General features: G+C 42.2%; 1 protein-coding gene across 1 annotated transcript in view; it reads right to left on the bottom strand.

The window, feature by feature from the left end:
• Positions 1 to 18,316, bottom strand: part of LOC134608970 (serum paraoxonase/arylesterase 2-like) — a 65,051-nt gene extending 46,735 nt beyond the window's left edge. Inside the window, exons 1-2 of the mRNA XM_063452272.1 lie at positions 18,115 to 18,316; positions 13,457 to 13,527 (exon numbers count right to left, since the gene is read on the bottom strand). Coding sequence (XP_063308342.1) covers positions 13,457 to 13,527; positions 18,115 to 18,188 — 145 coding nt within the window. The 5' untranslated portion in view covers positions 18,189 to 18,316. The remainder of the gene's footprint in view (positions 1 to 13,456; positions 13,528 to 18,114) is intronic.
• Between the last annotated feature and the right edge of the window lie 7,773 nt (positions 18,317 to 26,089).

Below are 26,089 nucleotides of genomic sequence, written 5' to 3' on the forward strand. Positions count from 1 at the left end.
TTCTGCCTTTTGTGCTGATGTTCCTTTCGCCAGTGGCCGAGCTTCTATCACCTTGTCTATTGTTGTCACTGCATATCCTGCATAGCGGATCCCTTCTTTCACATAACTACTGCCGTCGGTGTAATATTGAACATCGGGGTTCTGGATGGGAAAATCACGAAGATCTGGTCTACTTGAAAATACTTCATCCATTACTTCCAAACAATCATGTTGACTTTCAGTAGGTTGCGGCAAAAGGGTAGCTGGATTTAAGGTGTTTACAGTCTCTAAATGCACTCTTGGGTTTTCACACAACATTGCTTGATACTTGGTCATACGGCTGTTACTAAACCAATGATTTCCTTTGTAATCCAACAACGTCTGTACTGCATGTGGGACTCGTACATAAAGTTCTTGACCCAGAGTGAGTTTATCGGCTTCAGCTACTAGCAGGGCGGCTGCAGCTACGGCTCTTAGACAAGGTGGAAGTCCGCTGGCCACTGCATCCAGTTGCTTAGACATGTAGGCAACAGGTCTTTGCCATGATCCCAAGTACTGTGTCAATACTCCCACAGCCATTCTTCTTTGCTCGTGTACATATAAGTAGAATGGTCGTGTGTGATCAGGTAGACCTAATGCTGGGGCACTCATCAAAGCCTTCTTCACATCTTCAAATGCCGTTTGCTGTTCTTGGGTCCATAAGAAGGGGTCGTGCTCTGTACCTTTGATGGCTGCGTACAGAGGTTTTGCCAGTATCGCATAGCTGGGAATCCATATCCTACAGAAGCCTGCTGCCCCCAAGAATTCTCGCACTTGTCTTCTATTCTTGGGTATTGGTATTTGGCAGACAGCTTCTTTTCTCTCTGGCCCCATAATCCTTTGAACTTCAGAGATATGGAATCCCAGATACTTGACAGTTGGCAAACACAACTGAGCGTTCTTCCTGGACACCTTGTATCCTGCCTTCCAGAGAATATGTAGTAGATCGTGCGTTGCTTGCTGACATTTTTCTTTTGTAACTGCTGCTATCAACAAGTCATCTACATATTGTAACAATACACATTCTCCTGGGATAGACTCGAAATCCAGTAGATCTTGACTTAGAGCTGAACCAAATAGGGTAGGTGAATTTTTAAACCCTTGGGGCAGTCTTGTCCAAGTCATTTGGCGTTTTGAGCCCGTTACAGCGTTCTCCCATTGGAAAGCGAAAATACATTGGCTTTCTGCGGCAATTCGGAGGCAAAAGAAGGCATCTTTGAGATCTAAGACTGTGAAGTAAGTAGCCCCGCCCGGAATTAAAGCAAGCAGGTTATATGGATTGGGTACAACTGGATGTATGCTAACAACCGCATCATTGACTGCTCTTAAGTCCTGTACAGGTCGATACTCATCTGTACCGGGCTTTTGAACAGGCAGCAATGGGGTGTTCCAGGGGGAAGTACAGAATTTTAGGATACCATACCGTATGAACTTATCCAGATAGGATTGGATGTTCTTCTTAGCCTTCTGCGGAATGTGATATTGTCTTAGGCTCACTGGATAAACCCCATGTTTCAGTTCAATTTTTATTGGTGGAATATTGCGGGCCAGTCCTGGTGGGTTGTTCTCTGCCCAAACTCCTGGTATGTTAAACAATGTCTCATCACTCCTAGGGTTTTGGCTAGTCAACACTGTATAAAGTCGCCACTCTTCTTCCTTTGGTACGGATAAAGTCATAATACCTGAAGGTCCATTAAACTTTAAGGATGTTGTTCCATTTGGTAGGAACGTAATCTGCGCTTGTAATTTTGATAGCATATCACGTCCCAGCAATTGGACTGGACATTCAGGCATATAAAGGAATTGGTGTTTTACTACGTGGCCTCCCAATGTACAGAGTCGACTTTTAAGAACCGGTTTTTCAGCACTTCTTCCAGTTGCTCCTATCACAGTAATAGTCCTTCCAGATGGAGGAGCAACTAGATTAGTCACCACTGAATGTTCAGCACCAGTGTCGATCATGAACGCACTCCTTTTCCCCCCTATTGATACATCGACCATAGGCTCCGCTCGACCAAGGGGGATGGAGCCCGGTCGGTATCAATAGTCCTCCATGACAGTGTCAGCCAATCCTACAAAGTCCCTACCTTCTCTATCGCGGGACCTTTGCGCTGCTGGAATATACCTGTCTTCCCTAACACTTCCTCTGTTCCCATTACTCCCTCTATAACCATTACTCCCTCCGGGGCCTCCTCTACCTCTCGCTCTACCTCTAAAGTTTCCGTAGCCTGCCCTGGGTTGGTCTCTCTCGTACTGCTCTCTTTGCGGACATTCGTTCCTCCAATGCCCTTCTTCCTTGCAATACGCGCATTGATCCCTACTCAAAGGCTCCCTACTCCATCTATTATTGCCTCTATCTGGGCCCCGTTTATCTACGCCTGCGATCGCTACCGCTAGCATATCAGCCTTTTTACGCATCTTGCGCTCTTCCTCTTTCTTACTTTCTGTATCCCTGTTCATATAGACCTTATTTGCTACCTCCATTAGTTGGGTGATGGACATACCTGCAAACCCTTCTAACTTTTGTAGCTTGCGCTTAATATCTCCGTATGCTTGGCTGACAAAGGCGGAGTTAACCATTCGGGAATTGTCTGCGTCTTCCGGATTAAAGGGGGTATACAAGCGGTATGCCTCCAATAATCGGTCATAAAAGACACTGGGCGCTTCATCGCTTTTCTGGATCACCTCAACTGTCTTCGACATGTTAATGGCTTTCTTTCCTCCGGCTTTCATGCCAGCAATTATAGCGTCTCTATAGGCTCTGAGTTGAACCATATCAGCACCATTTACGTTCCAATCGGGATCGGTGTTGGGATAGTGTGTCGCGGCCCATGCTGCTGGATTGGCTTGGTTCAAAGCACGGGCTCTATCCTCTAATGCTTTAATGGCTGCTTGATTTATTCTTGTCCTTTCCTCATTGTTAAATAAAGTCATTAGTAACTGCTGGCAATCAGCCCATGTCGGATTATGCGTCTGTACTATTGAGGTGAACAGATCAGTCATAGCTTGTGGTTTCTCAGTATACGAGGAATTATGGGTCTTCCAGTTTAAAAGATCGGTTGTGGTAAATGGGACATATACGAAGACTGGGTCAGCGTGTGCCATTTGACCTGCGGCATCGATATAAGCTGACCCGGGATTCAGACGAAGAGGCATCTGATAGTGCTTTAATTGTTGGGCACCAGTCAACTGTCGGGTTTGGATGGGGCTACGTAGAGAGGCGTCAGTCATGGGTTCCGGTCGGGGAGAGATAGGGTATGGGGATGTGGGAGGTCGGTTTTGGGAAAAGGTCGTAAATAAAACACTTCGAGCCGAGCTAGATGAAGCTTGACCGGAAGTCTGAAGTGGCGCCAAATCAGGATATTCGTTTCTAATGGGGGTGGATTCTGGTTCCGGAAGGGGAGATTTAGTACGAGGGGGGGTGGATCCTGTACTGGAGGAGGAAGCGGAAGTGGATGAGGGTAATGAGGGGAGGGGTGCAGGACTTCCTGCGTTTGCGTCACTTCTTCTTAACGGAAAGTAAGGGGGCGGCAAAGGGATCTCGGACTCAGGGGGCGTGTCCAAAATGGGCCTAACACCAGTCCTAGTGGACGAGCAAGTCCTAGCTACCATGAGGCGACACTGCTCCTCGTGGCATGTCTGGAGCCATTTTGGCGAGTCATTTACGGCCTGTCTCCAACAGTCAATATAAGGAAACTGGCCGTAAAGTTCAGGCCTACCCGATACAGCCACGTGTAAGCGCTGTACCAGAGTTGGATCCAAACTGCCACGTGGCGGCCATGCCGCAACCAAAGTAGGCCACTCCCTAGTACACAAAGTGACCAAACGTACAGGAGACATCTTTACCCCAAAATCACAAACTTTGAATCCCTTTTTAAAATTCTTAACCATACATCCTAAGGGATCCGGAATCGTTGACTGCGACGCACCCATACTTAACAATGGAACGTCGTCGACAACGAATACTATACACGCGTACTATTCAACAGTCACACCCGTTTCCTCTGGCAACAGCACCACGTGGTACGGTTACCAAGTGAAACGTACACAATAACAATAAACACTCAGGGAATTCCCGTACACACACAGCTGTTACACCAGTCACTATATAATCAATATTATGCCCTTTGGCGTAACTATACAGTCACCCACGCTATAATTCTCTATATACGAATTACCCGTCTATAACACACCCCAGTAACATCGTCTTTTACAAATAGCGGTTACAGTACGGTTAGCATAGGTCAAAGCACAAGTTAAGGTCACAATACAATTATTAGTGGTTATGGTGTTAAACATGCAATGGACGACAATGATTAGTACTTATTATATAATGTCAGTAAATATACAGGGTTATGGTACCGTGCACTATAATACAGCAACACACTATTAACACTCTCGCTAGACGGCTGAGCTCGCGCTATCTAACAAGATATACACTTTACTAAAACAATCGTTAACACATTTACAATTCCCAACTAAACTATTGGCCAGTACCTTGAATGGACTACCTAAAACTATATACACCCGTTTTGGTTAGCCACACTGCCCAATCACCACATATATAGCGAGCTAGAGAACCGAATTTACACAGGCGCCTCTTAGTCGCACTATCAAAAGTCTAGTGGGTTCCAAATTTACACGCCTTCCCACTTAGCCCAGATAGGATGAGAACTAGCGAACCGAATTTACACAGGCGCCGCTTAGTCTCCCGGTCCCTCCGACCTAGCGAACGTAATATACACCCTAGAACGCTAGTCTAGACAAGACACCGGTGTCCGGCTAGGGCTATTTACACCAGGACCCCGCCTGACTAACCAAATCAAACGGTCTGACTAAAGAGCGTTCGATCGAGCGGTGCGCCTTCGCTCCTTCCCTCCGACAGAGGGGGCAGATACACAGATTCAAAACCCCTTTGGGCCTACCGCACAATCGGTATACCCCTAGTGGGTCCTGCCGTCAAAAACAGCAGTTGTCTTACCTCCTCGTTCCTGAACCTGAGTTCACACTCATCGACGGGGACACCCCAGCACTTCTCACGTAGAGGCCGATGATCTCCTGGACAACAGACCAGTGGCGCCGAGACGAAGGGAGGTCCACGCAGAAGTTCAGGGGTGCAGCCGTAGAGAACGTGGGCAAAGATAGACCGTCTCACGCCTCTGCCTCTCAGCTACCGTTGAACGATGAGCTTCCCGGCCAATGCACCAAATGATACCGGAGAAACTGACGGAAGCCAAGCACAGAGAGATGGACACAGGTTTCTTCAGGAAGGAAGAGATTCTTTATTGGATCACCGATCGGGACTCAGAGGGACTAGCGTCACCAAAATACAGCAAAGTCTGAGTACTGAATACATAGAGTACATTCCTTATATAGCACTGTAGCTCCTCCCACAATTAACTACACCCACACATACCCTTAACCTATTTAATAAATAGAGTCTAAACTCATCCATCCGGTCTAACCACGTGGCTCATCTGATACAAAGGAGAGGGACGCGTAATTCCAGTTCTTACATTCCTGCACCTGGTCAGTACAGTGATAACAGTATCTTAGCTACGTGTAATTAACTAACTGATACTACAAACACATATACATACATATGCCTTGTGGCAATCTTAGCCTGCTAAACTTGTATTTTACTGGAATTACATCACACTGACACAACACACGTATGCCACATGGAAATCTTGGCCTACTAAATTTTGACCATGCTGGATTCCCATCACACTTCCAGTAGCGTGTGCCTGCCTTCTCCTTCCTCCCTCCCTCACAGACCTCAGAGCAGCTCCTCAGCTTCAGATGTGCACACAGGACGGGGGATTCGCACGTGCACGTGGGGACCAAGTCAGAGGCTTCTCAATGAGACAGCCACTAGAGGGAATTTCCAAACTCATAGCACAGATTATCTGTGCTAGAGAGTGTTGCTAGATTCCTCATGCTGTGTGAGGACCTCCAGCGTCGCTCAATTCCCCATAGGAAAGCATTGAAAATCTTTTTCAATGCTTTCCTATGGGGAAACCTAATGTGCATGCGAGGCATTGCCACGCATGCGCATTAGGTCTCCTCGGCCGGTATGAGTCTCACCCACCGGCCGACGCAATCAGAGGGAGGAGTGGCGGCGGAGGAAGAGGCAGCAACGAGGGACATCGTCGCTGCCTCAGGTAAGTGACTGAAGGGGTTTTCACCCCTTCAGCAACTGGGGATTGAGGGGTGGGAGGGAGAGGGAACCTGCAGTGCCAGGAAAACGGATTGTTTTCCTGGCACTGGAGTTTTCCTTTAACATAGAACAGGTAAGAAATATATAATCAACCATGACATGTGCATTCTGTTTTGATGTGTAGAGATGGATCTCTTGAAGGATTTTAGGCTTGGGGAAGATTTGAAAGTGTGCGGGAGGTCGTTCCATAATTGCGGTGCTCTGTAAGAAAAGGAGGTTCGAGACGCTTTCTTTTTGTATTGAGGTAGACTAAATAAAGTGCTGGTACTGGATCGGAGGCTATAGGAGGTGGGAACATCGGGGGAGAGCATTCTGCTTAGGGAGGGCGAGAGCTTCCCAGAAAACCTCTCACAAGCCTGGAAAGATGAAGGGTGCGTCTGGATTCCAGCGACAGCCAGTTTAGTTTTTTTTTTAGCATGTCACAATGGTGGGTCCTGTAATTACATTGTAGCGCAAATCGGCAGAACGAGTTATACAATCTATTAAGTTTATTAAGGGGAGTTTGCGGTGCAGGTGCATATACTACATCCCCATAATCAATTATTGGCATCAGCATGTGCTGTACAATCTTTTCCTTTACTGTAGGGCTTAGGCAAGATTGGTTTCTGTACAGGGCACCTAGTTTGGATAAAGTTTAGATGCACGTTTTTCCATGTGGAGGCCAAAAGATAGATTGGGGGGTCTAACAACATACCCAAGTATTTGAAAGAGTGGACTGCGGTCAGTGTGCTATTTGATTTTGTTTTGATGGATAGATGGAAATTGTGTAATTTAGGTACTGTTCCAAAAATCATTGTGACAGTTTTGTCAGTGTTTAGGAAGAGTATTTTTTTGTGATCCACTTTTCTACCTCTGAACTAGTTTTGGAGCACAGCCTCAAGCTGTGGTAGATTGGGTTTGCTTGCATAGATTACTGTGTCGTCTGCGTGCATGTGAGGATTTGCAGACATTAGGCACATCATATATAAATAATGTGAATAGTAGGGGGCTGAGAATGGAACCTTGGGGAACACCACACGTGACTGGGAGAGGGAAGGAGTCGCTGTCAGAAATAGACACATATTGTGATCGATCCGATACATATGATCGAAACCAGGTTAGCAGAGATCACCAATACCGGAGTTTTTTGGTTTGTGCAGTAGAATGTCGAGGTCTAGTGTGTCAAAGGTCTTTGCAAAATCAAGGAAAATAGCTCCAGGTAGGTCTTCTTATTCCATGCCAGTTTGGATGTCATTGCAAACTGTGTATTCATTGGGGGTATATCTACTAAACTGTGGGGGGGGGGTTGATTATTTTGTTGTTGTTGTAGAAGTGTAGAGTGGTCCTTTAATATTAAAAACAATTTTTAAAAAAGTGTTTGCCCCTGTGCATATAAAAATGCCCTCTGAAATCAGAATTGCAACATCTTAAACTAATGAATAGTAAATTATTTCAGATCTGAAAAGCAAATATAGACATGCACAGATATCCAAAGTCTAGATCCAATGTGTCAATATCCACAATGTTTATTTCAAAACCTCTAGAACACTTAACTTTTTTTTGTTTAATGAATAATCTATTAGTATAAGGAAAGGGTTGCAAAACTTCATGTATACAAGTGCCAAAAAAATGTAAAATATTCAAGAGCCTCAATTAAATTTATTGGAGTATTCAACACAGCCAAATTCATTCCCCTTCCCCTCTCCTCCCCCCATGTGTTTTATTCGCCCAGTCTAAAGAGCTGCATATGGCTCACAAACCACAGTTTAACATAGAAACATAGAAACATAGAATGTGACGGCAGATAAGAACCATTCGGCCCATCTAGTCTGCCCAGTTTTCTAAATACTTTCATTAGTCCCTGGCATTATCTTATAGTTAGGATAGCCTTATGCCTATCCCACGCATGCTTAAACTCCTTTACTGTGTTAACCTCTACCACTTCAGCTGGAAGGCTATTCCATGCATCCACTACCCTCTCAGTAAAGTAATACTTCCTGATATTTTTAAACCTTTGTCCCTCTAATTTAAGACTATGTCCTCTGGTTGTGGTAGTTTTTCTTCTTTTAAATATAGTCTCCTCCTTTACTGTGTTGATTCCCTTTATGTATTTAAATGTTTCTATCATATCCCCCCTGTCTCGTCTTTCCACCAAGCTATACATGTTAAGATCCTTTAACCTTTCCCTGTAAGTTTTATCCTGCAATCCATGAACCAGTTTAGTAGCCCTTCTTTGAACTCCCTCTAAGGTATCAATATCCTTCTGAAGATATGGTCTCCAGTACTGTGTACAATACTCCAAGTGAGGTCTCACCAGTGTTCTGTACAATGGCATGAGCACTTCCCTCTTTCTACTGCTAATACCTCTCCCTATACAACCAAGCATTCTGCTAGCATTTCCTGCTGCTCTATTACATTGTCTGCCTACCTTTAAGTCCTCAGAAATAATCACCCCTAAATCCCTTTCCTCAGATGTTGAGGTTAGGACTCTATCAAATATTCTGTACTCTGCCCTTGGGTTTTTACATCCAAGATGCATTATCTTCCACTTATCCACATTAAATGTCAGTTGCCACAACTCTGAACATTTTTCTAGTTTACCTAAATCATTTGCCATTTGGCTTATCCCTCCTGGAACATCAACCCTGTTACATATCTTAGTATCATCCGCAAAAAGACACACCTTACCATCAAGACCTTCTGCAATATCACTAATAAAAAATATTAAAGAGAATGGGTCCAAGTACAGATCCATGAGGTACCCCACTGGTGACAAGCCCAAGCTTCGAATATACTCCATTGACTACAACCCTCTGTTGCCTGTCACTCAGCCACTGCCTTACCCATTCAACAATATTGGAATCCAAATTCAAAGATTGCAGTTTATTGATAAGCCTTCTATGTGCAACAGTGTCAAAAGCCTTACTGAAATCTAGGTAAGCAATGTCTACTGCACCACCCTGATCTATAATTTTAGTTACCCAATCAAAAAAATCAATAAGATTAGTTTGGCATGATCTCCCTGAAGTAAACCCATGTTGTCTCTGATTTTGAAATCCATGTGTTTTTAGATGTTCAACAATCCTATCCTTTAACATGGTTTCCATCACTTTCCCCACTACTGAAGTAAGGGAATAGTAAGGGAATAGTTGCCCGACTCCTCCCTATTACCATTCTTGTGAATGGGCACAACATTCGCTAACTTCCAATCTTCTGGGACTACTCCTGTTAACAATGATTGGTTAAATAAATCTGTTAATGGTTTTGCTAGTACACCACTAAGCTCTTTTAATAGCTTTGGGTGTATTCCATCAGGTCCCATTGACTTATTTGTCTTTACTTTTGACAGTTGAAATAGAACCTCTTCCTCTGTAAACTCACGTGTAATAAATGACTCATTTATCCTTTTTTTTAATGGAGGTCCCTTTCCTTCATTTTCAGCTGTAAATACTGAACAAAAATATTCATTGAGGCAGTCAGCTAGACCTTTATCCTCATCTACATACCTTCCTTCTTTTGTTTTTAATCTAACTAATCTAAACTAATACTTTTCTTTTCTCATTTATAGTTTGGCCATGTCTGGTATAAGGCTATTAAAGTAAAATGTACCAGGTCTCATAAATACTTTGTACAAAACTTGCACTCGATGGCCCAACTTCAACTTGCTAGATGTGGACACTATACACAATAACACAAAATTCCGCACTCTTAAATCCTCTTAAAGAAACACTATAGGATTAGTAATGCAAACCTCTATTCCTAACACTAAGTGTTCTCCTCTTTATGGATTTTCATGGTCACCGATAAAACAAAACAAAATTGGGGGGGGGGGGGGGAAGAATTAATTACCTTTTTTCCCCCAGTGTTGAGATCAAGTCCTCTGGAGCTTCTAAATGTCCAATCCAATGCTCCTCAAAGAAGGGACAATAAGATAAGAAGGGAGGCGTGTTTCTAACAGAGGAAGGATCTGTAGTAGCGGTCAGGTAGACAGCCACTAGTGTCGTATTTAACCCTGGAATATAAGATTTTAAAATATATATATACTAAACAGCAATGCCTTACTTACATTGCAGGTTTAAAATTAAAGGACTACAGCACCAAGACAACGTCATTGGTGCCTTTATTGGACGTTTAATAAAAGGTTAATATATTGCTTAAATATGCTCAACACAGAAACAATGTCTCATAAATTAGATTGTTGTTTATAAAACCATTTTTAAAACAATGGAAAAAAAACAATTCTTGTTTATCAATTTTAAAATTTACGCTTAAATTAGATTATTAGAAGAATCTAGTGTAACTGTTCCTGTTTGAGCATAATCTTACAGTTTTAGAGAGTTTCCATAGCTTTTCATCCTGATATTTTAAAGGGATATTATAGTGCCAGGAATACAAACCCTTGTTCTTTCTACCATTTTAGACGCTATTGAACCCTATCCCCACTGTAGAACATATTTTCTTATAGTCTTATCTTTTTTCATCATAGTTTCCATCTTTAAACCCCATCTCCTTTTTCTGACTATTTTGTGTATTTATGATCAAAACAGATCTGGAGTTACCCTGCAGAACAGCAGTCCAAGCAGGATACTGTGAAGAGAAAAGGACAAGCAGCTGAATACGATTAAGTCCCCGGGGCCTCTGTCTGCTCTATGATCAGGCCGTGCTCCCCATAGGTCTACTGAAACATTTTGTTTTGACCTGTTTTAGGATAAAAAAAAAACAAAACAAAAAAACACCAAACACCTCATGATGTCAGCAGGAGCAAAGGTCTAAGAGCATGGTAAAATATACAAATATATATTACACCCATTTAATATTGTTTTTTATAAAACTAAAATAACACACAGGAGAAATAAGAAGCCGCATACAGTAGCATTAAAGAAAAAATATATGCGTTTGACTTTTTAAATATGAATACAGTATTATGTTCTCTGAATGTACAGTTTAAAGGACCACTATAGTGCCAGGAAAACATACTAGTTTTCCTGGCACTATAGTGCCCTGAGGGTGCCCCCACTCTCAGGGACCCCCTCCCGCCGGGCTCTAGAGGGTGAAAGGGGTTAAACTTACCTCTTTCTCCAGCGCCAGGCGGGGAGCTCTCCTTCTCCTCTCCGGCTGAATGCTCATGCGCGGCAGGAGCCGTGCGCGCATTCAGCCAGTCCATAGGAAAACAAACATTCACAATGCTTTCCTATGGACGCTGGCATCATTTTCACAGTGAGAAGCGCGGAAACCCTCTAGTGGCTATCAATGAGACAGCCACTAAAGGCTGGATTAACCCATTTATAAACATAGCAGTTTCTCTGAAACTGCTATGTTTATAGAAAAAAAGGGTTGAACCTAGCTGGACCTGGCACCCAGACCACCTCATTAAGCTAAAGTGGTCTGGGTGCCTATAGTGGTCCTTTAAGGTGTCAGACAGCTCTATTTTCACCAAGGTGGGGAGGAAATTACTAAATAAATTTATAGCAGTATTTGGCAGGCACCACATTCCATTTATAAATTCCCTGCAAATGAATACATGTATTTTTTATTTTGTTTCTATTGCCCTATGAGTAAATATTACAGATTTGACATACAAATGACAAATCTCATTCCACAATTCCTAGTGTATATTTGGGGCACACCTGTGTCATTCCAGTGGGTATTCGGGGCATGCACACTAGCCCATTTACTTCTGGTAGCCATTTTTGAGCGGTAAATCAGCACGTTGCTGTATATACATTTACTGTTATTTTCACCACCTCGATGCATATTATACACGCACTGAATACGACCATATCATTTTGGTGACTAACAGTCCATTTTAAACCACTTCAATTGATAGTATAGTATAAAGTCCACAATAAAGGAGCTACAGAATGCAACATGTTCGTGCCAGCAGTTACATTTTCCAACTAATAGTAAATTCCATAGATTCCTAACACGTTACCTAGCTCTTAAAAAATATCATATTGGATATTCAACTTAATAAAAACATAAGTACTCCAAAATCTATGGAGACCAGAATCCCGTTTGCTGGAGATGTGGTGAAGAGACGGGAGACTATCTCCATATCTGGTGGCATTGCAGATATTTAAAGAATACTTGGAAAACTGTATATAGGCAGATTTAGAATTCGTGTCAGCTATAAATACCATTTACACCACAAAGTTTTCTGTTACACCTGGGATGGCCTTCTATGCCTACTGAGAAAAGTATGATAATAATTCATATTTTAATGGCAGCCAAGATGGTTTTGGCCAGACACTGGAAAAGCAATAAAATATTAGAGTGGACTGAAATTAAAAAACAATTAATCTACCAAAGTAGGATGGAAATGGGAATAATTCTGAGCAACTCAGTCGGGTTAAAGAAATATAGTAAATGGGAAACAATTGTTGATAACTTTATTGCCAATAAGGAGGAAAATTATAATTATTAAGTGGATGGGTCCCCCCGCAGTGTGTATGCTCTGGATGTGCACTTGTAATACTGTTCCTATTTTTAGGAATAGGTATAATTGATAATATAGGAAGTATCATCCGGATGGTATGCTTCAGTGTATGAAAGGTATATGTTTTTAATGTACCTCTATGGGAATATATGGGAACAGTGGATATGGTTATTTAAATTTGGAAGTAATAGTTGAAATGTTGTTTTGATTGAACCTGTCCATTATTGTATTATTGCTTTAGAGGTAAAGTATGTAAATTGTAATATGGAAAATGTGTAGAAATAAAATATATTTAAAAAAAATATATATATATATCATAATGGTCCCATGAACGGTTTCCATTTCTCTCCTAAATTATACAGACATGTGTCCATCCCTTACTGACCTGAATTAACATCCCAATAAATAAATATTAACTTTACGTCATGCATTGTGTAATAGTTTGCATTACAATGACCTGTATGACAAACAGAGAGCAAAGCATCGCACTTATTGCACAAAACCTGGATGAGTTTGTGCATTTATAATAAGTAATGCAGGTCATGGCCCTTCATTCTGTCAGATTTTCACGTGGTTTGAGAGCCCTTTTAAAGGGACTTTATACACAGACATTTAATCCACTTCATCTAATTGAAGTGGTAGGAGTACACTGTCCCTGTCCCCTTAATCCGGCAATCTAAAACATTGCAGTTTTGTAGAAACTGCAATGTTTACATTACAAGGTTAAGACTGCCTCTAGTGGTTTCCAGCTTTGTATTCCGAACACGATAGTGTTCCTTTAAGTTTAAGAATAAGATACATACCAATCCCTTTCAATAATCGACAGTTGGGAAGGTCTATGGGTTCCACCTCTCGAGAAAAATTCAACCGATGGCTAAATGATGAAATGGAGAGAAAAAAAAAAAAACTATAATTTAATGTACAGGTCCATTATTCTAGCTACAGTTTAAAAACAAAAAAATGGTTTATAGAATAGAGTGCTTTTGTTTAATGTTAACACCTACAAGGTTATTCATTAAGGTGAGAATTTCAAATTCAAGGCCAAAATAGCCAAACTATAAACATAGTATACTTGGAGAAAGTTTCATATTCGGCTATTTTGGCCTAAAACTGGAAAACTATTGACTTTTCACTTTGTGAATAATCCTGTTAATATCAAATCAACAACTGTATATTTAACTTACAAAAACATGGGTAATATCAAGTACATTACCAAAAAAAGAAATATAAAAAAAAATAAAGTCATTTGGTAGCGGCCACTTTATTCAATACATTTGTTAACAATTGGGTGTAGAGTTATTGCAAATATATATATATATATATATATATATATATATCACAATATCAAAAATAAAATGAGTACCCTTAAAACAAACTGCACATCATCTGAACATCACTGACTGGAATGCACTCCAGGCTGACTGACAATCAAGCAGGCCAGTCCATCAAGGTCAGACCTTGCAAAGAGCACAGTTTCAGTCCTGAGCAAATGCAGGACACCAGAGAATGGTGGGGCACGATCCTGAAATCTGGACTGGTGCTCAAAAATCATGAGTGTTGGGGTACTACAGACCTGGGGCCTAAAGGTTCCGATTTTAAACAAATCCCATAGAAAGTTTTGAGAAATAGAAATAAAATAATAATAAAAAAAATAAAAAAAAAATGGTAGTGAACATGCGGGCTGACTCTAATTGAGCTTTTAGAAAGAAGGACTATTAGATAAAGTCCCTAATACAACAATACCCTGATATTTGTTTATACTTAGAATTAGTTATAGAAGGTTATTACACTGTCAGTCTAAGTGCCCTAGCTCTATGCCTGCTTAGAGTGGATTATAACTACTCTGGTAGTAAGAATACGGTTTAAAATGACTTTAGACTGATTTATCTTGCTCATTAAAAGTCAGTTGTAAAGAGGTTAATACTTCACATTCCAGGTTTGAATGAAGACCATAAATAGTTAAGTTGCACTTCCTGCATCTGCAAAATGTATTATGGTAGTTCACTTGTAGTGGGAGTCTAGTAACATATCCACATAATCTGACTGTGCCGAAGGACAGCACCTGTAAGCCACTGACCATTGATTGAGGAGCACTGTAAAATGTGATAACCAATTCTCGCAAAGCGGAGCTTAGTTCTTGTGTTTATTCCAAATACTTTAACTACTACAGCATACGGTATTAGGATTCTAAAGGTTAAGTGCCTCTGGATAGAGATATATATATATATATATATATACACACACACATATATGTTGGCTCCCAACCTCCCCACACAATATATGTATGTATCTTTTTCAAGCCAGTTTAGTGAATGGGGAGATTGGCCGAGAGCATCAGCTGACATCTGTAAGACAGTCAATGGTGCCCCTGCCCGGCGGCACTCCGCGTTTCCTGGTTCTGAAAATTCTCTAGCTGGATGCAGTTGGGGGGTGGGAGAGGGAGTGAATATCACCACTGGAGGCAACTTGGGGTTCAAACGTTTGAGGACGTTTTAACCGCTTGAGGTAAGAATGCTTAATTTAGATGAAGTTGTTTTGGCGCCTTGAGTGTCCCTTTAAGCTCCACACTTTGTCAAGATTTCAGTAAAAGGAAAAATACATAAAATAAAGTAGTTCCTACTTTGTCTCAGGTTTTAAAAATAAATAGATCCAAAAAAATGAGAGATAGGCAAACCAGAGATAACAGAGTCACTTTAAAGCAAATGTCACTGTCTGGGTACTTTGCAGAGTTCACAAAGACCCCCTGACGGTGACATCGCTGCTGGTGGGTTCTCTTATGGGCACAGCAAGACAACGGGATCCTCCATAGACAAAGCCAATCCCTTGCAGCCATAACTGGTGACTACTGGGGGAATTTCCAGATGGCAGCACTCCACCCAGTGTCAAGAAGTGTCAGGCGGAGAAAATATACAAAGATAAGCAATTCCTACTTTGTCTCAGTGTATCTCTTGATTGGTTTGGAATTTCTGTGAAATTCCAACACAGTCAAAATAAGTATTTCAGAAAGATTCTACCTTATTGAAATACTAATTTGTAAGGATGGGGACGTGTGGGGCTGTGGTTGACTGTGCCACTTTAAACATCCACTCCAAAAATTATACTTTGTTATTATATGGGGACTAGAATATATAGGGCATGATTATCGTATATGTATCTAATATATAAAGTGCACGTTTAATATATAAGCTGTATCCTTATAACATATGTATCATAAATACCAACTACGTAAACTAGGATATGATGCCGGAAATAGAACATGAAGTACTGCCAAGTATTCAATGCACTCCTGCCTGAGTACAGAGCAGCCCTTCTGACTAGCACTCCACTCTTGTCACTGTACCCAATATTCACAAACTAACCCCATCATATAAACACTTCCCACAGCAATCATAATCTAACCCAGCATCCAAAAACACTGCCCACAGCATTCACAAACTGACCTCATCATACACAACACTGCCCACAGCATTCATAATCTAACCTCATCATACACAACACTGGCCACAGCATTCATAATCTAACCCAGCATACAAAACACTGCCCACAGCATTCATAGTCTAACCCAGCATACAAAACACTGGCCACAGCATTCATAATCTAACCCAGCATACAAAACACTGGCCACAGCATTCATAATCTAACCCAGCATACAAAACACTGGCCACAGCATTCATAATCTAACCCAGCATACAAAACACTGCCCACAGCATTCATAATCTAACCCAGCATACAAAACACTGCCCACAGCATTCATAATCTAACCCAGCATACAAAACACTGCCCACAGCATACAAAAACACTGTTCACAACATTCACAAACTGACCTCAACATGCAAAGACCGTGTTCACAGCAATTACAAACACAAACTAACCCCAGCATCCCAACACTGCCAACAGCATTCATAATCTAACCCACCATACAAAACACTGTTCACAACATTCACAAACCGACCTCAGCATCAAAACAATGCCCACAATATTCACAAACTAACCTCACCAGCATACACTAAATAAACCCTGCATACAGTACCAACACCACCAACAGCAAATCTTTTTCAATGTTTTCCTATGGGGAGCGCAAATGTGCATGCACAGCATTGCCGCGCATGCGCATTCGGTCTCCTCGGCCTGTGGCCGGGATCAGTCTCGCCCACCGGCCGATGGAGACAGTAGGAGGAGTGGCGCGGAGGAGGAGACAGTGACGAGGGACATCGTTGCTGCCTCAGGTAAGTGACTGAAAGGGTTTTCACCCCTTCAGCAACTGGGGATTAGGGGGTGGGAGGGAGAGGGAACCTCCAGTGCCAGGAAAACGGATTGTTTTCCTGGCACTGGAGTTTTCCTTTAATGGTACCTTTTTTCCCACTTGTGTTTTTTTTTTTTCTTCTTTCTTCTAAAAATTAAATGATAGCCTTATAGTTGTGGGCAGGCACCCTTTGCCTCCTGGCAACCAATATTTTTAGACCCAGTCCACCACTGCTCACATGCTACATCCACACACAGAAATATTCACCCACTGTATATGTGCTTCAAATACAAACATGTATAGACACATATGTTTATGGGTCATTGATAGATGTTTTCTAAATGGTACCCATATTTAAAGGTTTGGCATAAAACCAAGGGCTCAAAGACGCAAATCACCATAACCACTACAATGAGCTGTACTGGCCAAGATACTTAGAATGCCCCATTAACCCAATATTATTTTAACTAACTGTAAACCAGATGTCATTAATCTTTAAGAAAGAATTAAAATAAAAAAAATAAAAAAAAAGGAAACTTGATGTAGCAATTCAGATAAATGCACCTACATGAGAAAAGTCATGATGCGTGGCATATTCTAACATAATTAGGCATACATGTTATATAAAACATAGTACAGTATCCATGCAGCATTTGTATCGTATCGCAAACATGAAAACCAATAAATGGAAGATAAAAATTAATTTATGTAGGATGTATCTTGATCAGAAAATTGAACTCCAAGTTCTAAGAATGTATTAACAAGCTCAGCTATCGCTTCTGGTGGTTAGTACGGTTTCACTAAGCAAATCAGAGAAGACAAGCACCCAAACATCCAGTCAATAAATGTGATGTGTTAAAAGGACTGTTAACCCACTCTGTAAAAACACTACAGCTGCTGCTGTTGCTGTTATAGACCAATATTATAAAAAAAACTGTGTAAGTTTCGATTACAGCAAGCACTTTGCACCTTCCACCTGCAACCAGACTCTATCCCACATCATCCTCTACAGTTAGTGGGACTTGTAGACATGCAGTAGTTTGAGGCTCTCAGGATCTGCCTGAAAGCTGCAATAAGAGTGTGTATATACCGTGTATATAAAATGTACGGTATATAGCGTCATTTATCTCAAAAACCATCTCGGATGACTTTTGCAAAAAAAGTTACTTTTTCTAGAACACAGAACGTTGATATGAAATAAAACAGCTGGAATGTTACCTTAATTGTACTATCCTCTCAGCTATGAAGGCCAGGCTGATCCCGATTAAAGTTAATTTGAGCAATGCCCCCATGCCTGCAGTGTTGGAAGAGCTTCCTGATGGCTGGGCTGCTCTCTGTAACTCAGCGCTGGGACTGCAGGCTGATGGGGCGGGTCTGGGCAGCTCCTGGCATCAGTCAATGTACACAGCTAATGGGGAATACAATGTATTCAGAGTCCTGTAACTGTGCACTGCCTGTAGCCAGGCTCGGTCACATGCACTCTGTGCAGAGTGTTTTAACACGTCTGCAAAGACAAGGCAATTCACCTGTCAGTCAAAATCTTCACAGAGGTATCTATCTACACTCAGAATTTAAGCACATTTAAAATTAGTCTTACCAAATCCAGGCTGAAATAGCCAAACTGTGGCTATAGAGGTGTTGGATAATTTGTCTAGATCAACTAATTTAGCCTGAATTTTGCTAGTTGTATTTTAATTGGCTGCCATTTGTAGGTTAGTGAATATCCCTGCTCATCGTGCAGTTTAGTGATAGATAAATAAAACCAAGATCAGTGAAATCAGAATACACAAAAACGTCAGACTTGTTTTTTTTTTCTTATGTAATTTATTTATTAATTCTCTAGTACTGTTTTTTTATTGTCTCCTTGGTATGGAAATCACTTCTATTCCCTACTCTATAAATACAATTTTTATGTCTTGTTAAAGTGGCACTGTCATGGCCGAATAAAGTTTTTTTTTAACCCCCCTCCAGCCTCCACTATCTCTAATTGACCCCCTAGTCAACCCCAAATGCCCCTATTACCTATTTTTTGTTCTTTATTTTCTGCCCTGATATACATTCAGGGAGCCGCCATCTTTGTGTGGGTAGATGAAGTCCCTTTGGGACACGTTATCTGCCCACACTAGATAACACTGAGATTCCCGCACGTGCCCAGTTAAACACTTGGACATGCGAACCGGAATTTCATCTATTCATTAATTCGTCAGAAAGCCGAATGAATGAATAGCATTGTCAGACGAACAAACAAACACGGAGTATTAGTGTTCGTTTGTTCGTTCAGTTTATTACAAGGAGGGAGCTACCGGCATGCAGCTCCCTCCTTGTAATATGTAAAGATAGAAGCGGCAGGGAGCTGTGCTCCCCACCACTTCCTAAGCCCCCCATGTCCTCCCTCACTCTATGGGGGTCAATATGAGGGGTCAATAAGGGATAATCCAGACGTGGACCCCTTGCTCACGGTGCCTAGGGAGATATCAGCTATGCCTCACTGATGATGCCTTACAAGGCTGAAACGATCGTCTGGGGTTGCTGTGTCTCTCGTGCAGAGGGAACTTGCTGGCATTTCGGATCTGGACTGCCCGTATGGGTGGGACCAGTCTGATATGTTTCAGAGAAGTTCTCTCTGTAATGGCACAAGATGAGCAAAAAACAGCTTGAGAACTGAGCGGTGACCGACCGAAGGGCAGGCTATTTCAGTTGCTGCCCGTTCTCAGTATTCTCTTGCGACCCATTTTTTACTCTCCACAAGTTTAAGGGATAATCCAGACGTGGACCCCTTGCTCACGGTGCCTAGGGAGATATCAGCTATGCCTCACTGATGATGCCTTACAAGGCTGAAACGATCGTCTGGGGTTGCTGTGTCTCTCGTGCAGAGGGAACTTGCTGGCATTTCGGATCTGGACTGCCCGTATGGGTGGGACCAGTCTGATATGTTTCAGAGAAGTTCTCTCTGTAATGGCACAAGATGAGCAAAAAACAGCTTGAGAACTGAGCGGTGACCGACCGAAGGGCAGGCTATTTCAGTTGCTGCCCGTTCTCAGTATTCTCTTGCGACCCATTTTTTACTCTCCACAAGTTTAAGGGATAATCCAGACGTGGACCCCTTGCTCACGGTGCCTAGGGAGATATCAACTATGCCTCACTGATGATGCCTTACAAGGCTGAAACGATCGTCTGGGGTTGCTGTGTCTCTCGTGCAGAGGGAACTTGCTGGCATTTCGGATCTGGACTGCCCGTATGGGTGGGACCAGTCTGATATGGTTCAGAGAAGTTCTCTCTGTAATGGCACAAGATGAGCAAAAAACAGCTTGAGAACTGAGCGGTGACCGACCGAAGGGCAGGCTATTTCAGTTGCTGCCCGTTCTCAGTATTCTCTTGCGACCCATTTTTTACTCTCCACAAGTTTAAGGGATAATCCAGACGTGGACCCCTTGCTCACGGTGCCTAGGGAGATATCAGCTATGCCTCACTGATGATGCCTTACAAGGCTGAAACGATCGTCTGGGGTTGCTGTGTCTCTCGTGCAGAGGGAACTTGCTGGCATTTCGGATCTGGACTGCCCGTATGGGTGGGACCAGTCTGATATGTTTCAGAGAAGTTCTCTCTGTAATGGCACAAGATGAGCAAAAAACAGCTTGAGAACTGAGCGGTGACCGACCGAAGGGCAGGCTATTTCAGTTGCTGCCCGTTCTCAGTATTCTCTTGCGACCCATTTTTTACTCTCCACAAGTTTAAGGGATAATCCAGACGTGGACCCCTTGCTCACGGTGCCTAGGGAGATATCAGCTATGCCTCACTGATGATGCCTTACAAGGCTGAAACGATCGTCTGGGGTTGCTGTGTCTCTCGTGCAGAGGGAACTTGCTAGCATTTCGGATCTGGACTGCCCGTATGGGTGGGACCAGTCTGATATGTTTCAGAGAAGTTCTCTCTGTAATGGCACAAGATGAGCAAAAAACAGCTTGAGAACTGAGCGGTGACCGACCGAAGGGCAGGCTATTTCAGTTGCTGCCCGTTCTCAGTATTCTCTTGCGACCCATTTTTTACTGACCCATTTAATAGCATAAGGGAGATTAAAATCTCCCCCAATGCCCTAGACCACGAGATTTACACAGGGAGATGAAGGGAGCTGCTGGAAAGGTAAGTAACAGCTTGCTGCCCCCACTGCTCAGTACATAGCACTGGACCACCAGGGAATGCCATAGTCCCTCTCCCTGGCCAGGTAACAAGCAGGGAGGGGGGACCAAAAAAAAGTTAAATTAATAATAATAATATAATATAATAATATAAATAAAAATATTAAAAATGCCCTCTCCCCACCCAGTTTACACACACTACACAAACACACACATCATATACACACACACACTGCATTCACACAAACACACACTCTGCATTATATACACACACACTACACAAACACACACACTCTGCATCATATACACACACACTACACAAATACACACACTCTGCATCATATACACACACACTACACAAACACACACACACTGCATTAAATACACACACACTGCATTCATGATATACACACACACTGCATTATATACACACACATTCTGCATTCATTATATACACACTGCATTCATTATATACACACACACTGCATTCACATAAACACACACACATTCTGCATTCATTATATACACACACTACACAAACACACTGCATTCATTATATACACACTGCACTCGTACACACACACTGCATTCGTACACACACACTGCATTCGTACACACACACTGCATTCATACACACACACTGCATTCATGATATACACACACACTGCATTATATACACACACATTCTGCATTCATTATATACACACTGCATTCATTATATACACTCACACTGCATTCACATAAACACACACACATTCTGCATTCATTATATACACACACTACACAAACACACTGCATTCATTATAAACACACTGCATTCATTATATACACACTGCACTCGTACACACACACTGCATTCATACACACACACACTGCATTCCTACACACACTGTAAATAAATATTCAATTAATATAATTTTATTGGGATCTAATTTTATTTAGAAATTTACTAGTAGCTGCTGCATTTCCCACCCTAGTCTTATACTCAAGTCAATAAGTTTTCCCATATTTTTTTGGGTAAAATTAGGGGCCTCGGCTTATATTCGGGTCGGCTTATACTCGAGTATATACGGTAATATGTTTAGTGGAAAACAAAGAGAAACCCTTATGACTGAACAAGCAGATAACACATATTCTAGGAAATGTTCTGGTTTAGAAGTGGGACACTTGCCTCCATCCTTAAGGGGAGAAAAAGAAGGGGGGGGGGGGGAGAGGAGAGATGAGAACTAAAGTTCAATGTGATCCAGTAACCATGCTAAGGTACTTTACACACTAAACAGTAAAGTGTAATGAACAGTTAGAATTGCAAGATGTGTGCAAAAATGGCAACTTTGGAAATATTATCCAGTGCCACTACATTATAATGGTTTTACAATTGCAAAGGATTCGTGATCCCAAATGCCCATACAATAATTGTATTGCAAACAGTAGATTTTAAAGCCAAAATGGTCACTTCTCAGTAGGCATATAAAAAGAAAAAGAAAACCTGACATATGCACTATAATTTAAAACCCCCATGTTGAAGGACCACTATAGTCACCCAGACCACTTCAGCTCAATGAAGTGGTGTGGGTGCCAGGTCCCCCAGGATTTAACTCTTCAGATGTAGGGTGATAACTGCTTGATCCAAGGATAAATCTGACTGCCATTCTGGGGTCAAGAAGGAATTATTTTCCTAGCTTGTTGCAAAATTGGAAGTGCTTCAGTTCTAACTGGTTTTTTTTGGGAAGCAGGGGCTGAGCTGTGGCTGCCTGTGATATCCCTGTTTTTTGTTAAACCTCCAGCCTATCACCACCACAACCAAATCAATGGTATATAGTGGTTGTGGTGCTTAGATTGCCCCATTCATGTTGCTTTGCCTCACCAATGCATCTTTATGAGTCATCTGCACTCAAGGTGAATACATTGCTACTTCTGTAATAAATGTCATAAATAGCAACGCCATCTACCTTTTTTCAATGTAAGTGCTGATACCGTTAGGATTAAATGTGGAGATATCAAACCCTCTACTGAAACACAATCGAGATATCAAACCCTCTACTGAAACACAATTAGCTTGGACGCAGATTTTCTTCATTAAAGGGACACTATAGTCACCTGAACAACTTTAGCTTAATGAAGCAGTTTTGGTGTATAGAACATGCCCCTGCAGCCTCACTGCTCAATCCTCTGCCATTTAGGAGTTAAATCCCTTTGTTTATGAACCCTAGTCACACCTCCCTGCATGTGACTTGCACAGCCTTCCATAAACACTTCCTGTAAAGAGAGCCCTATTTAGGCTTTCTTTATTGCAAGTTCTGTTTAATTAAGATTTTCTTATCCCCTGCTATGTTAATAGCTTGCTAGACCCTGCAAGAGCTTCCTGTATGTGATTAAAGTTCAATTTAGAGATTGAGATACAATTATTTAAGGTAAATTACATCTGTTTGAAAGTGAAACCAGTTTTCTTTTCATGCAGGCTCTGTCAATCATAGCCAGGGGAGGTGTGGCTAGGGCTGCATAAACAGAAACAAAGTGATTTAACTCCTAAATGACAGTGAATTGAGCACTGAAATTGCAGGGGAATGATCTATACACTAAAACTGCTTTATTTAGCTAAAGTAATTTAGGTGACTACAGTGTTCCTTTACGATCCCACAGAAATATTTCTTCAGGTTTTTCAGGTTATACCAGGATATTTTAGACCCTAAAAAAGTACGTCATGCATTTGGAATTAATTTCCAGTGTTGTTATTGAAACCATCCGAACTGTGCAGTCAGAATTGCCTAAATATTGCACAGTCTGCAGGAACAACTGAAAATACAGAAACATCACGTTTTTACTGTGATTGGTTACCACATTTCTTGTTTTAATATTATTAATTATAATAATAATAATAAATACCAGATGCTTAGACTATCCCTTTAAAAAATGTGTAATGCAGGGCATTCCTGCATTACACATTTTTTTTTTTTTTTTTTAATTCTTTATTTTTGTTTGTGCATGAATTGAACAATCTGGCTTGCTACGCCACAGTAGCTGCAGGAAGCCTTTCAATAGCAGAACATAACATGGCATAAAGTACTGTGCACATTTTTTTTTAAAAGGTCGGCTGAAACTGAGTTTTGTCAGAACATATTATAGTATTCAGGTTTTTTCTTTCCATCTGTGATATTGGTACAGTTTGCATTTCTTACTTAAAATACACGCTAAACAAATTGCCCGCTAAACAAATTAACTTTTCTACATGAAAGCTAGGCTAGGTAAACTTATAAGATTATTAATAACATTTAAAGTTATAAGGTATGTGATATTGAAGTTTCAAGAGGGGTATACAGTGTGCTTATTAAACAGCTTAAAACAGGTCTCTCGAATGGTGTGACTATATGATCCTGAACCTGAACATGTTAGGTGAGTATACCCCTTAGCTTGTAATGTCCAAAAGATGTATCGCTATACCCGTTTAAACATACGAAAGTCCCCTGGGGTTTCCCAGATGTGAGTCCCTCTCCAGGTAAGTTGGTGTAGGGGGGATCGTGTTCCCAGAATCATGATGTGGCGTTGTGAGCCGTGTCAGGTCCCCCTGCTCCTGGACCGTGGTGTCGATGGATCCCCGGCGGTTCACCCGATGCCACACTGGGGCTGTGCAGAGCCTCGTTGTGGATTCTCGTGGGACTCCGCTGTGGTGTGGTGAGAGCACTGGTGTAGCTGTGTGAGCGGGTGTCGCTGGGATCGGTTAGTAATGCCGCTGAGCCCAGGCAGGGTCGCCTTCCGGATGATGAGTGGACGGGGTGAGCCAGTGCTTGGTTTCTGTCGCTTCACTGCCCTACGCGGGCGAGGTGCAGGCTTGTTCCTCCGCCACCTCTGTAAAGTGTGAGGCCCTGTCCGGGCTGCAGGCTGTTGCTGTGGGTTAGGTGGTTGCTGTTTGGGTGGACAGTTTAAGATGAGTGGACCTGTAGCCCCTTGTTGTAATCTGAGCTCTAGCTTGATCCAGAAATCTTGGAAGATTTTATCAATGTTGGACGTGGGATGTCTTAATGTCTCTTGGTTGACTGGTGGCCGCATGGTCTCCGCCATCTTAGGTGGGCCCCTCGGCTCTCCAGCCAGCTCCCCAGTTATTTTCGCCGTGTGAAGGGGGACCCCCAGGGGTGGACCGGGATCACCCCCGCCGGTCCAGAGGGGGGGGTTGCGGGGTATCCGCTTGTGGCAGTTGGTTTCCATGTGGCTCCAGGCTGGGGGATCGGCCGCTTCTCCAGCCCGGTGCGCACCAGGCCGCATGCCCTTGCGGTTATAGTCTGCTGTCTGCTGTCCCTTCATGGGCCGCATCACCGGTTCACCATTAGGGTAGAGGGCTGTTATGTCGCTTGGGGTCGTGTGTGGCTGTTTGTTATGGTTTAGAGGTGCCATTTTAGCCGTTTTTACAAGGATTTGCGTGGAGCTTCAGTTAGGCACGTCTTCCCTCCATGACAGTCAGGCCCCGCCCCCTGCATTACACATTTTTAAGAGAAACTTCAAGCATCAAAACAACTTTAGCTTCATGAAGCAGTTTGTGTATAGGTCAAGTACCTGCCATCTCACTGCTCAATTCTCTGCAATTTAGAAGTTAAAGGAACAGTATAGAGTCAGAAACACAAACTTGTATGCCTGAGTCTATTTTGTTAAAAACACATGTAGGGTCCTTCGCCGCCTTTTAAATAAAAAGAAACTTACCTTATTTCCAGTCCCACGTGGTTCCAGTGGGGCTTGCCCTACCCCGATTCATCTCTTTAGCTGACATAATCAAATATGATTACCTTAACCATGGAAGTTGCCCTAGCCTATCAGTATCTCCTAGAAGAGATGCATTGAATCAATGAGTATCAATGGGGAGCGTTCTGTATCTCCATGCGGAGCTGGGAAACGCAGAATGGCAATTCTGCACACTGTGCAACACTGACCCAGGAAGCACCTCTAGTGACCGTCTGAGTGGCCACTAGAGATGTCCCTAGGCTGTAATGTAAACACTTCCTTTTTTATGAAAATCAAAAAGCCTGCAGGGACTGAGTATAGACACCAGAACAATTACATTCAGCTGTAGT

This window comes from Pelobates fuscus, chromosome 4, assembly GCF_036172605.1.
Source record: "Pelobates fuscus isolate aPelFus1 chromosome 4, aPelFus1.pri, whole genome shotgun sequence".
NCBI classification, from domain to species: Eukaryota; Metazoa; Chordata; class Amphibia; order Anura; family Pelobatidae; genus Pelobates; species Pelobates fuscus.